Genomic DNA, 14,284 nt, shown 5'->3' with positions numbered 1-14,284 from the left:
AGACAGTGAGGGGCCATGTTGCACAACTGATAACACTTACAAAGTTCATTTTCGGTTCTGTAAAATCTGGTCACATATTACCTCCATTTTAATATTATACCTAAACTACAGTTAAAATAGCTGTCAAATTGTCACCCAGCACATTCCTATGTACTAAGCACCTCTAAAAATAATAATTGTTGTATAGCTGGTGTAATTTCATAGCCAGATTTTAAGACTTCACAACTATCTACAAGGTATAAAATCAACCTACTAAGGAGTGATCATTGCTACTTAAATATTACAAGAGAATCTCAGTGCTCTCCCCAAACCACCTACAACTTAGCTTGTTTGTTCCCCTCCCCATGCCAATTTCTGGATCCACACCTTGTAGGCAATGACAGAACAAAGTTTATTACATCTAAGCAGTTTTGAAGAATACCTTAAAGAAAGGGCATAACTGTCCCACTCCTTTAATCGCTGGATCACATGTTTCTGACCAGTTCCCAATTGCAAAGATCCTCTGCACTCTAGCTGGATTCTACTACAGTGCTGTAGAACAAGCAACTTAAATTTTCTTCTTACTTGTGGATTAACAAACTACTGTCAGTGGACTCCATTGGTTTCTTCAGGACCGTTATCAACACACAACCATCTTTTTACTGTTCTTACACTAACTTAGTTAAATCCTGGACTATCATAATATGCAAAAAATTAACTCTTTAGTTTTAAGCTACATAAATTAAAAAAAAAAGTAGTTACACACAGTTTTTACATAGAATGTGTTGTTATTTCAAATGTATAGTCAGGATTGCCAGAGGGGGAACCAGAAGTATGATCTGGAACTATCTGTGTAGTGCTGCTAACAAACATGAGATAGTAATTCCGATCAACAACAAGCCTGATGGTATTAGGCTCACTCAGATCAAAACGTGACAGATTATCAGCTTGCTATTATAAGAGATTATTATGCATGTATTATAAGCATACAAAACAATTATTGTTTTCTGTATGTAGCTATACTGTATTCAAAGAAAATTCATGGGGGCTCTAGGTTTGGTGGTGACTGGTTTCCAATCCAAACCTTTTGTGATACCAGGACCAATGCATTAAGTTGACTGCTCTGATAATAAGGTATATCTTGATCATGATTGGCCAGTTTCTGAACTTCAGATACCCCTCCAGAGCCACCTGTACAGCAGAGCTGTGTTTATCTATATAGCACTTACTTTTGCTCTTCTTGCCACTTGCACCATATACCCATCATCTACACTTGTGACTTGCAAATATAGATCACGCTGGCCATTAAATAGTTCAACATCTGATAAATCATCAGATCCAGAAAAATCAATGAAAGCTGTTAAGATAAAGAGAATATAGGTACTGGTGTACAACAACTGTGTAAATTGTTAGCTACAACCATGGCTACAATATAATATAATGTAATATATACCCTAAAGAAATATAGCTGTAGTAAGTGATATCCAACATTGCACACAACCAGTGGCATTGCTATTATAACAAGTATTTCAAAAAAATTGGAATTTATATCTAGAGTAGGGACCATAGCACATAGATAAGAAGTGCTGAAATAAGCTGGAGTAGTGCACGATATTAAATCACAGTAAAACAATAAGAAGTGTTATATCCCTACTGTGCTCTAACTACCATAATGGAAATGAACAGTAGGATATAAGAATTCTTATTGTTTTACTGTAATTTAATATCATGCACTACTCCAGCTTGTTTCAGTACTTTTTATTGATGTGCTATGGTCCCTACTCTAGTTATAAATTCCAAATAATTATTTTGAAATACTAGTTTCTTAACTTTTTTAGTAAATAATTTTATTATGATTGGTGACGCATACGGCATTTGAAATGGCACCGTGCACCCCAGCTATATTGTCTGAAAATTGAAGTATCCATTACACTTCATTGTCAGCTATGTTCAACCCGTTGCACAGCAGTACGAATATAGAACTGTTTGAAAAGCATCTCTGCAACCCACGCATACAGAAAGAAAGGGTTGCATGGCGCCGCATGCCCAGTTACATAAATTATTGTCTGAAAAGTGAAGTACCCATTACGCTTCATTGTTGGCTATGTTCAACCTGTTACACAGCAGTACAAATCAAAAACTGTTTTAAAAAAACCTCTGCAATCGAAGTAGCCACATGAAAAATACAGACGATTTTCGTTACGAAGGGAAGCCATCATGTGCTACCACCAAATTGACACTTTTTGCTGTTAGCAAAGATGAATGGGACACAAAGGAGGACACTGGTAAGTCCATTGTACGTACTGCGGTATGTCAAAAGGCACCTCTCGGGCTGAAGCAATGTAGAACAGTGAAAAAATCAAGCCCGTAGCCTTAGCCGTCATCAAGTTACGCTTGTCTGAAGGCATCAGTCAGTCAGTCAGGCAGTCTGTAGAAAATTCTGTTGAATAATTTTTTTTTAAATTCCGTAGCAACTTATTGAAAGCGTTTCGGTTCGATCTGAAAGCTTGTTTGGGCTTAATTCTACCTAAACAATACTGCATCATCATTGTCTGAGGCTGTTTTTTGGGGGATGCTGGCCATGCCTACTCCTTTGTGGTCCCTACTATGCAGTCACTATCATACTATATGATAAACTATGTACCCATGTTACCATTGAGGTAACGGCAGCTGCCTCAGAGACTGAGTATAATTTGTGACCCACTGAGCAATGCACATTCCTCGAATTTCATTTTATTACTTCTCTGTTATCTATAGTAACAAAGGAATGGACAACCAAAGTTTCAGCCTTTTGTGATGAATGGTATTGGAGTTATAGCACTAGATAGATGGAACAGGAATAAACTCGATTTGTACAGCAAACAATCTGGCAAATAAATTACAGGGTGCTTATTTAATTAATCATAACACACGACTAAAACAAGCTACAAATTACAGAGTTTGACTCAGTCTGTTCACCATGAACTGGCCCATCAATCAAGGTAGTGTTTTCCCTGCACGCCTCAGTGTGGACAAAGAAGAAGGTCATTCCAACACTGAAATAGTGACAATAAACTTTATTTCTACCGTATCATGAATAACCACCCATAACTCAAATACCAATCAGTGTATGACCTTGAAACAACAATTTTCTTATTCCCCATGAACAGGAGAGTTTGGTGGTATATCGGTTTTATTGAACCGAGCTACGTTTCAGTACATACAGCAGCAATTAAACATGCATAAATTTTTTATACAGCACACATATTTTTTACCCAGTTTATTTCAATATGTTTTTATAGCAAGATAGAATTATGCAAAAAAAGCCGGTTTTCACTCAGCAGGTCACATTTAGTTTATCATTTTTGTCTTGGAGCATTATTAATTAAACCAAGTGCACCCACATAAAACTTATCTGAAATTGTTTTCTGAAAATCGTGTGTGTTGCATGTACAGTGGAACCTCAGTTATCTGAACCCCTTGAGACCAGTGGTGGTCCATAAGTCTGAAAAGTCCATATCTCTGAAACTGTATATAAATAATCTTAAAGTAGCATAAAGAACAGTTTTAAAACTTTCAGTATAATCAACTACCCTAATAGAACAGTCACTACTCTAATAGAGCAGTCATTTTCGTAGTTCAGTTAACCGAGAATCCGGATAAGTGGGTTCCAGGTAACTGAGGTTCCACTGTATGTATATATGCATGTATGTATGTATGTTTTTGTTTGTATATCTGTTTGTTTCCTGCACCTATATGAGCAAAACAGGTTATGCTAAAAGTAGCCTATATAGTTATGAGAAATACTCAGCACCTTCCTGGTAGACAAGTTTTTGCTTGAGGTGGTTTATTCATACCAGCTTGAAAAACAGGTAACTGAAGATGTTACGAATGCTTATTTAGGCATAAAGCAACCAAAAAATTGCTTCATGGGCTACCAGAAATAGGGGTGATGTGAAAAGGGTGTGGCCCATGCTTATTTGTATTCAAATGCTCCTAAACAAATGAACCTTTGAACCTTTGAACCTTTGAATTTCAGAACATTCATTTATGCACTAGTAATTTGTGGTTTGTTTGAAATATTCCTTCTTAGCAGTGCATAGCAACATAATTACCAAATTATATAAACTAATTCACAAATTGTGAAATGCACTTAGTTACATTATTAATCTAATTATCCAGATAAATTATTTACAATAGCATTGCATTAATATGAATATACAGATGGGTGATTGATTACCTAGCTAGGACATGACTAAAACACAGAACAGACTGGGAAACGGATTCGTACGCAGACTGGCTCAAACAGTCTAAAATGTGTATTTACCAGTATATAGCTCATAGCATAGCATCCGCAAAACTACAATACGCATAACAAAGGTCTGAACGTGATTTTAAACGTGTTCAAGCCAACAACAAGCCCTGTGCTTAAAATTGTTGAAGTATAATTAATACAGTATGAATTTATTGTTGCAGTGAACCTTACTAGCCGATGAAGTACAATGTGGTGTGATATCAAGTGCAATGTGGTGTGATTTCGAAGCCTGCTCATAACTTCCCATCACCTGTTACACTGAGAAGCAGCTGTGAAACTAGTTGCAGCAATTAACCTGAACACAAATCTATTAATAATAGTGTCTCTTCAACAAGTCTTGAAGCTTGTATCTTGGCTCATTATACAGCCATAGTCTCTGTCCGGGTTTAAGACTAATACAGCCATACCACCACGAAGAATACCCGTTTAATCCAGCACAAAAAGAATGAAGTTCAAGAGCAATTTTGCAGAGTGCTTAATACCTTATGCAAGCTTCGATACGACGTTTAGAGATTTATTTACTGTCATTGCAGCATCTGATATTGTTTGGAGTGGGTAACTGTGATAAATAGACGTTTGGGGTAAGTTTTTCCCATGTTTTAGTCATGTCTATTTAGCTAGAAAGTGATGCATGGGTGCCTGGTTTTTGAAGTAGCACAATGTCAATTTGTTTTTATACTGTTAAAACATGGTTCAAAAATAATGGCCTGGCTGAAAGAAACAGCTTGGTTTTACTTAAAGTCAATAGGTCATTTCATTTCAAAGTACATTAGCCATGAAATTTTATTAAGTTACCTGCCCACTGGTATCAAGGGTGGCTGGTTTTTGGGTGATATATTTGGCCAGAAAACCCAAACCTCCATGATCCCTAATATACAGTACTACTATACTGTATAATTAGTCACAATCATCCTGGTGCCTTGGCAGTGTTGGTTAAGCATAACCAAGCCAAGTGCTTTCAGTACAACCCTAAATGCTTCCAATAGATTGCTACAAAATTTTAAAAAGAAAATTTTATTCAATGGTATTTTCTAGTCACTTCAACCCAACACGTGCCTTTTGACATACCACAGTACATACAATGCATGCATCATGGACTTACCTTCGTCCTCCTTTGTGTCTCATTTCTTTTTGTTGACAACCCAAGGTGTCGATTTGCAGTAGCACAATAGCTTCCCTATGTTTATAAATGGGAATTGTCTGTATTTTCTGTGATGACTGGATTGATTGCAGAGGCGCTTCTTCTACTGTTGTTCTGTGCAACGGGTTGAAAATAGCTTAGAAAATGATATGCATAAGATATTTTGACCTTTGAGACATAATAAGGTCTTTAAAATCCACTAAAGGACTTGCTAGCAGGTTCTTAAAATGGTTACAAACCTGCTAGCAGAAAAGATCTCAAGCATCGCAAATCTCACTTTCGATCATTGATTTGCTATGCTCTCCTAAGTATATTACAGGCTAATAGTCTACAGTGGGTGTAATCACCCAAGCCAACACGAGTTTGACCACTCCATTCCTTTTATAAATCAATTTGATTATGGGAGGTACCGTTTAACATTGTAGCTCGGATGAATGGATAAGTCCAGAAAATTCTGTTTAGCGCCACCCTGTTTTCTAGAGTATTTTAAGCACGTTTCATCTTCAATTAAACTGTAGAAGCATTTAACCAAATACCTAGATGGGTAAGCTTTTTTGTAGAATGGTTATTTTGCATTATTTGTAATGTGGGTGTGGTCTGTGAAACCCAGTCTGGTCTTTATTATATTACTATATTGCTGTTGCACCATATTAATATGACTTCTTGAGATATTGGGCACTTCAGGGCATTTATATTGATGACAATCCCATTTTCCCATAGTTGTATTCTCCTGCTTGTAGTTGTAGTACTAGTAGTAGTAGGTAGAGTAAGTAGATAAATACATAATTTGTATTAGTTGTTGTACCCTATAGTCTGTTTTGTTTTATCAAAAACACTCAATAAAAAACTGACAATCTGTTATCATTGTATTCACTCAAGCCAACTGTTATGTTAATTCACACGTTCTTCACACTGTTGTGACACCATGGCACTTGCGATGGCAGCAACTGGTCAGTTTCCTTGTCAAGACAATTATTTTCACTAGCATCTGTCTTCAGCAAGTAGCGATAAGGTGCTAGCTTCGATTTCTCTTTGACAAAAATATGTTTACTCTTTCACACTCATGTGCGACGGTTATAAAATGACTGATCCCACAATAATCCCATATAGAATGCTTTCATTTTCAAAGTCAGTTAGAGACCATACCCTCAGATCTTCGTGTTTTAGAAACCGTGGCTTTACCTCTGTTTTTAATACCCACAAATATCCTCGTTAATATCCACGAAGATCCTCGTGCTAGGTCACTAAAAGCAAAGCATGATGGACTTTCGATTCAGTAATTGATAGTCGGGGTGTGCAAATCATCCATATTTTGTGACAATGATTTCAGAGACATTTCTATTGTTCTTCGCTTGTAGCGCTGTGTAATGGGCTGAACATAGAGCTGAAAGCAAAGTGTAATGGTCACTACACCGTCAAGTCAGTAATGATAGTTGGGGTGCACATTCAGACAAAAACACAAACTCTGGCACCATCTTTTCTTTTGATGCAGTATTTGCAGGATCACCAGTCATAATGATGTTACAAAAAAAAAGGAATTTTAAATATCAATTAGGAATCATAGAAAAAAAAGGGGAAACAAGGGAGGTCGCTTACACCAGCAGATATACTATTAGACATTTAATCCCTAATTCAGTCATGGGTATGGATTATATCCACAATGATGTCATGAGCACAAGATGGCCACATTATTTGGGGGACTAATGTACAGGCGCCTATAGAGAAATCGTTGTTTTGATTGATCATATTTCTGCCAAGGAAGAAGATATCAAGCTCTAAGCAACAGGTATAGTTACAAGACAATACAATAAACGATTTGTATAGCATATTGGGAAATGTTTTGAAATAATACTCATTTGCAATGTGTTTGTTACTTTATACCCATACCTGTTGGCTACTGGTCAGTTTCTTTGAATATGATTGATCAAGAAAATTTCTCTATAGGCACCTGTACATTAGTCCCTCCAAAAAACACAGCCAGCTTGTGCTCATGACGTCATTGTGGATAAAGTCCATAGACTCCAAATTAGGGATTAAGTGTCCACTAGTATGTCTGCAGGTGTAGGTGACCTCTCCCTTGTTCCCCTACATTTTAATATGATCTCTAATTGAATATACAATTTCTAACTACTTACACTTGTAAAAATGATTATAACTTTGGAATGAAATCACCTACCATATTTCTATATTTATAAACCGTTAAAAATATTTCGTCGAAGCTAGCATCCGACGAAAATTTATTACGCGAAATTTTTTTACCAACGTAATATTCGAGAAGTTGAATGAATTCGCTTTCTGGCCACCTGGATTGAGGTTGCTGCGGTCTTTTAAAAACAAAGGCCTCCCTCATCCTAGGAGAGAAGGGAGCTGCCGATCTATTTCGCCGCACATTGGTAATGATGCCATCTGATTCCCTGATAGACAACTAGCTACTACAGGACACATTAAATGGAGTATACATGCACAAATATGCAAGTTGATGAAAAATTTTCGTCGCTTGAGGACACAGGTGAAAATTTTTTAACACGAAAATTTAACTCGTGAAAATTTCTCGCAGCTTATATTTATAGAAATACGGTATTAATGTCAAATAAACAAGTCGTTTCTGTTAGCCAGACCTTTATTAGTGTAAAATAATGCCTCAGGAAGATAAAGACAATATAACTGAATTTTCAAAAATGGTTGTATACAGGCGCGGTTCTAAGGGGGTTAAAACATACACTGACTAAACAAGTACTCCATACTGTATGGTTTGACTAGTCAGTAGCTAGCTATCATCTACCAAGGCACCACACAGCCATACAGGTACATGTCTCAAAACTTGCTCGCATCTGTTCACATATGAATTTTAAATAAATTCTTAATCCATCACTGGGGGCTATTCAACACAATAAGCATTCATTCAGTCCCTGTCATGATGTTGCAGTTGGTAGTCACACAATCTTCCGTTTAATAAGTGCCTTACAATGGCAATACCACAATTGAAACCTTGGCAAGATTGCCGTTTCTCCCTTTGGAAAGAAGGGCTTGAGCTGACATGGATTAGAGTTGTGTAAGTTGTGCTAGTTATTCTTTACAATCATTAATGTTAAAAGTGGTTATTCAACAGTGATAGCAAAACACTAGCATTTACCAGGGCACAAGTCAAATTAAACCAGGGAACAGGCCTGGGTGTAGACACACCACTGGGCCAATAATGTTTACATCAGTTAATCTGTAACTTTACTGTAATTTATATTGCTGCATTTCATTATTGGTCACCATATTTGATCGTTATTGAAGGTTGCACTGCACAGCTCAGCTGCTTTGGTGCATAGTTACACATACTATGTACATATGACTCACTGTCTTCAAAAGATGCACCTGGTGGTAGTGATACCCATGGTCCTGTCTCAGTCAAACCATACTGATAAGTGGTGCCTGCTGCCTGGTGTTGTATGAAACACACTCCTGCTCTCAGGTTATCAATTTGCATCTGAATGGAATATCGCTCGATGTGGTAATACTAGTGTGATGCATGAGTAAAATCACAACATACTGCACATAACCTATAACATTGTTTTCAAATAGCTATACACAAAGCTATCATTTCATTAGCAGTACAAATATCATCTACTCCTTGACAATTCACACACCCAAACTTTTGGTCACCTGTACCCATTGCATGTTTTGGCATCAAAAGTAGTCAAGCCATACCCCTAACACGTCAAAGACTTTATGATAAAAATAATTTTGAATGGGATACATGTGATGAGCAGTGCCAACTATACTACTGCATGAAAAACAACATCCTTTGACCTTGTACCAGGAAAGTTTCATACCTCTATGATAGAATGGTGCATGTCAATTGTGACGAATTTGAGTTTTTTGGGACCTTAAACAAAAGAAGGGCACAAAAGGTTGCAGAGCTTGTGATAAGAAATTTCAGTTGTCCTGCCACAATGTTCTGACAAATCAGAATTGGCCAGACAGTTGCCTAAAATGACTGGACATGGAAGATGGCCTATTGTATCCACTACAGCATATTAGAAAGGACCTAATATTGTTATTATGTCAAATGCCTTGATGCAGCTGTAAGTGGTTACAGTACACCAGAGGGTTGGCAATAGTAATTTTTTGCGGTCACTCCCTTATCTCCTAGCAACCAAGTAAGTGCTATAGTTGGTAGAATACCAGATAAGCCAACTCCCTTTAGCTCTCTCCTTATACTTTGATGGGACACTGTGTCCAGGAAAATAGCAGAATCATATCTATGCAATTTGACCAGTGTCCGGACTACATTATCATAAAACTCCATTTTCCCCTAGTAATTAAATATGGCAATTAAGAAATGGCTGCAATGATAATGCCAATGTTGTCATTAAAATAGTTAACTGCTTATTTTTCACAGCTCACATTATAGCTGGGTAAGTTGGCTCTAGGCATGCACTTGTCTAGATTTTATAATTGCTTTGTATTTTTACATTACTTACACGTGAATAACTTTAAATTGCTAGCTATATAGGTATTATGGAAGCTTCACCAAAGAAATATTAATTACAAATGACTGATATTTTCAACTGTTTCATATATACTTTGTTAATCACAAAACAAAATTAATGTCGAGGCTGCTCTTCATTACTATAATATGTGTACAAGTACGACGTTCCTCTGTTAACACAAATATGGAACCAAACATGTATTTTTCATCATTGTCTGTGTGAAGCCGAATTGCAAAGGACATTCACAAAAACCTGCTGTACCCATGTCTTATACTGAAATGAAATTTAAAAATATTTCACTGTGTTCATACAGCTATCATTTCTCATATACTAGCTGGTTAGGTTTAACATTATGCTTTTTGCTAATTGGTGTGTGTGTGTGTGTGTGTGTGTGTGTGTGTGTGTGTGTGTGTGTGTGTGTGTGTGTGTGTGTGTGTGTGTGTGTGTGAGTGTGCAGCACGTGCATGTGTACGTGTAAACGCACTACCAACCTCCTTGTGGTGGGCCTGGTAACATGCCACTCTGGTGGTGTAACTAATAGTAGCAGCGCTGGTCTTCATCGTATGGAGGAAACCAGGCAGGGTCAGAGTGCCCTTGAGTTGGTTTTGCAAGGCAACAATAGGGTTAATGCCATGTATACACTGGACTATAAGACCCTGCTATTATCAGCAGCCCCTTATAGGAGTCCATTCATACATCTGGCCTAAATAAATTGTTTACAATTAGGTCACCCAGCATCCCTTGGCTAGTGTCTCCCAAGGGTGGTAAGGGACCAGATCGAAGCAGAATCCGGGACAGGCAGTCAAGTGTGTGTGTGTGTGTGTGTGTGTGTGTGTGTGTGTGTGTGTGTGTGTGTGTGTGTGTGTGTGTGTGTGTGTGTGTGTGTGTGTGTGTGTGTGTGTGTGTGTGTGTGTGTGTGTGTGTGTGTGTGTGTGTGTGTGTGTGTGTGTGTGTGTGTGTGTGTGTGTGACAGTTTATACACAGATGAGCAATTTCTTGTGGTATTAGTTGTCTACAACAATTTGGAATACGTTTATTACAAGTTGCCATTCCATTGTTCCACTAGGCCATGCACAGGGATCCCCCAAATCCTCCATTATGCTGTTAGCTGTACAACTGTCATGATCACACAGATAGTTTTATGGTATAAGGTGGTTTGTGGGCTCGTTTACTACCTAATTTGATATGAGCAAAGGAATGTTGGACTATTTCCTTTTCTGTTCTCTATACTAGTTACAATCTTTTGTACAAATATAAATCTTGCAAGTTATAGCTGAACAAAGTAACTGTCATGACAACTGAATGATTAACATGTGGTATATTGTTTACTGCATACAATGTCAGCTAGTACTATTGTTATAACTTGAGTTGCCTCCCGCATTCAACAATGGTGCAAACTATATGCACTTACATCATGACCCCATGCTGTGACTCCCCCTAGTCTTGCGTGCCAGACAGTACACCCGTGACACCCCCACACAAATTACCGTTTGCGGCACGCGAGACTATACTAAGCACTTCCCCCCTCCTGGGTGGGATTTCCATCCTAATGTGCTAATGTACTGGGTGGCCTGAGGGGGGGCATAACGCCTCATACATAAGGTAGGGGCGGGCGTTCCCGGACAAAGTTTGCACATGTATTAAAAATTTGTTCAATTCTCGAGAGAAAAACGGATTCTAAAATGCTTAGTGCCGAATTATAGCTAATGAACTAGACTATCGGTGGTATAAATTGTGGATGGTAAAGTGTAGGGTGCTAGGAGAAAGAGCAGTTTAAATTTGCAGTTTGAGAAAACGCCAAAAATTTAGGGTGCTCTGTACAGTCCGCTTATATGGCTTCCAGTGAAATTTAATTTGTTCTATAACTTACAAATGGTTTTAGCAAATGTTCTGTACTTTTTTACTGGATATATGCTAACACTAGTACACAGTTTAGTCCAAACCCAACTCCTAAATTTGCTTTAGAACATGAGTTACAGTTTTTCCCTTTATACTAGAACTAGTCCTACAGTTTACACACTAGAGCCTTGATACTTTTATGATACACTATGCTAAACAGCACAAACCATTGTGCGTTTTTATTTTTGTCTTTTAGCTTCTCATTCATCACATATTTATCTTTTGGGTTGACACTCCCAGAAATCCTTTTCTTTACTTCCATGCTATTCATCATCTGAACTTGCTATTTAAAAATGGCAAACGCTCTTCTTTGGCAAAATTGCTAAAGTAGCTTGTGTGAAAATTTCATGTCCATTGGATTAAAAATGATGGAGTAGTTCTAATTTGAGTGAGAGGGTGTAGAATAGCAAGATGCGTGTGCTTGTTGCTATGGGATACCTAATTTATGGGTACTAAAATGTGTCAACATGTCACAGACTAATTAAGTGACCATAATATTTCTTTTAGTGCAAAACAGACTATGTCTTGGGAAGCTTTGTACGAACTGTACAGAGCACCCTTAAAAAAGGCGTACCTGCCATTGTTATGGGAAATGCTGCACTCTATTGAGTGTCATGGCCCAGCAGAGACTCAAAGCATTCTATTTGTCTGGTTACTTTGTTGATGACAGCGATTTTTAAGGAGCAGAACTGCTACCAGCCTTGCTCGGACCATGCGAGTGTCTTGCAGCGCTTTCGAAGATGCGACATTTGATCTACTGCCTGGAAATCTGTATCAGTCCTTGCCTTAACACTGAAACAGCATAGTTAAGTAGTGTGGCTCCGCGGATCCTTGCTTGGGGCTTCTCCGGGATGCTGGTTGTGTTGATTGCGCGTGCCAGTTAACACGTCGCAGGTAATGGGCTTGGATTCCAGTTGTACTATCTCTAAATCATATATCCGTTCACTGAATAGTGTGACTGATCATTTGTGATGCCTATGGTGGCTTAGAAGTACAAATGGTGCCCTCAATCTCCTGTTAACATGCGTAGTGAAAGTTTTTACACAAAAATATTTTACACGCGCAAGCAAATTGTGATGTATCTCGGTAATCCTTAAAGCTATCGAAACAAAACTTCAGTATTTTATAGTACACAAGTAGGGTACTTAGGTACATAAACCATAGCCTGATCGGTTTCTATTCCATCCTTCAGTAGCGGATTAAAAGTGAAGTGTCCGGAATACCCAGCTGTCCGGAAACCCCCTTACTTACCTTAAGGTTACGGTATAGTCACGGGCAATCATTCAAAATTTTGAATGCCTATCGATACTTTTTGAGAAGCCCATAAAACCAGTCTAGCAGCGTGAAAAGTTTTAAATGAAGGTGAAGCCCTTCATATTGAATGTTTTTATGTAGCTACAGTGTAGTTTGAGGCAGGTGGAACATTACAATTTGTTGTAGTAACACAAGTAAGCCAGCCCGTACATCGCTCAGCTCCAGCTGTCACTACCATGTTTTTCCGCCGCCAAATACAGCAAAAGCTGTAGGCTCTATTGGCTTTTCTGGGGCATAGTGATACTGTATATTAAATTTATTAGGTCCTGTGGAAGCGTTTTTGGCGTGTTTCTCCCCAGTGACTCAGATACAAGCCTTCAAAGAGCTTGTTTCACTCGAAAAAGTTCAATAAAACGTCTATACTACCAGTAACTTAAAAAAATCGCTTCCACAGGACCTAGATATTTTAGTTGTTTAGCCACTTGTGTTGAAATTATAAGGATTCAGTAATCTGTTGGTCTGGTTTTTGGCGGCGCGTTTTTATAAAACATCACTCTATTGTAGACCACACACCCAAGGACAGTTGTTGTTCTGTAGTAAAAACAAACAAGCACAATTAGTTGTATTGCTAACACAACACAGTTGTTGAAATTATTTATCCCTGCTTGGGTTAAAGCAGGTTTTGTAATTTGTTCCGCCCACGCATTTTAAACTATGCCGTAACCTTAAGCATGGTGAGGTCCTTTGAACTATTAATTGCACAATCTCCACCGGCTATGGCTATGCTTGCGCGAGCGGGTGTGGCTGTATTGATACGTGCATAGCTATCACCATATAAATATAATCTATGGTATCATGGCCTCTCAATTATCACACTTACTTCCCATTTTACTAGTGTGTATATGACTTCATCCACTACTATCCTGCCATAAATCTTGAGACGGAGGTTCTTGTATTGGACAACGGTAAAATTATTTTTATCGATATCTTCTGTCGGCAAAACTGTTTGTAAATGGTTGTGAATTGTTTGCCACCCTTGTAAGCAAATTCCCTTCTTACGGCGAAGGAATAAACATCGGCAAAGATTCTCCCCAACACAGCAACAGGCCATAACTTCACTACTGAGACGACTCAATACCACACGTACACCCCCAGACGACAGGCTCACTGTCTGAATACCAAACTTTGTGGTCTGGACAGCTCACGTGAGACACTACTTACAGCGTCAAAATTAAT

At 38.1% G+C, this 14,284-nt stretch overlaps 1 protein-coding gene across 1 annotated transcript; it reads right to left on the bottom strand.

Annotated features, from left to right (window-relative positions):
- Positions 1–679: 679 nt before the first annotated feature.
- Positions 680–14,249, bottom strand: LOC136244342 (uncharacterized). Its single transcript, XM_066035917.1, has 4 exons — positions 13,929–14,249; positions 8,760–8,919; positions 1,209–1,336; positions 680–930 (listed from the first exon to the last, which is right to left on the bottom strand). The coding sequence occupies exons 1-4, from the start codon at positions 14,157–14,159 to the stop codon at positions 751–753; spliced, it is 699 nt and encodes a 232-aa protein (XP_065891989.1). The 5' UTR covers positions 14,160–14,249; the 3' UTR covers positions 680–750.
- Between the last annotated feature and the right edge of the window lie 35 nt (positions 14,250–14,284).

The sequence above is a fragment of the Dysidea avara genome, chromosome 14 (assembly GCF_963678975.1).
Source record: "Dysidea avara chromosome 14, odDysAvar1.4, whole genome shotgun sequence".
In the NCBI taxonomy this organism is placed as follows: domain Eukaryota; kingdom Metazoa; phylum Porifera; class Demospongiae; order Dictyoceratida; family Dysideidae; genus Dysidea; species Dysidea avara.
Note: the sequence above shows the minus strand (reverse complement) of the source record. Positions and strands in the feature narration are given on the sequence as shown.

Bases quoted from the DNA above. Each gene is read 5' to 3' on its own strand.
- LOC136244342 (XM_066035917.1), bottom strand. From the start codon at position 14,159: ATGGCCTGTTGCTGTGTTGGGGAGAATCTTTGCCGATGTTTATTCCTT. The intron at 1,337-8,759 runs GTGAGTCATATG...TTATCTTAACAG, and splicing joins AGGTGCATCTTTTGAAGACA to CTTTCATTGATTTTTCTGGA. The intron at 931-1,208 runs GTAAGTGCTATA...CTCTTATAATAG, and splicing joins AAGTGGCAAGAAGAGCAAAA to CAAGCTGATAATCTGTCACG.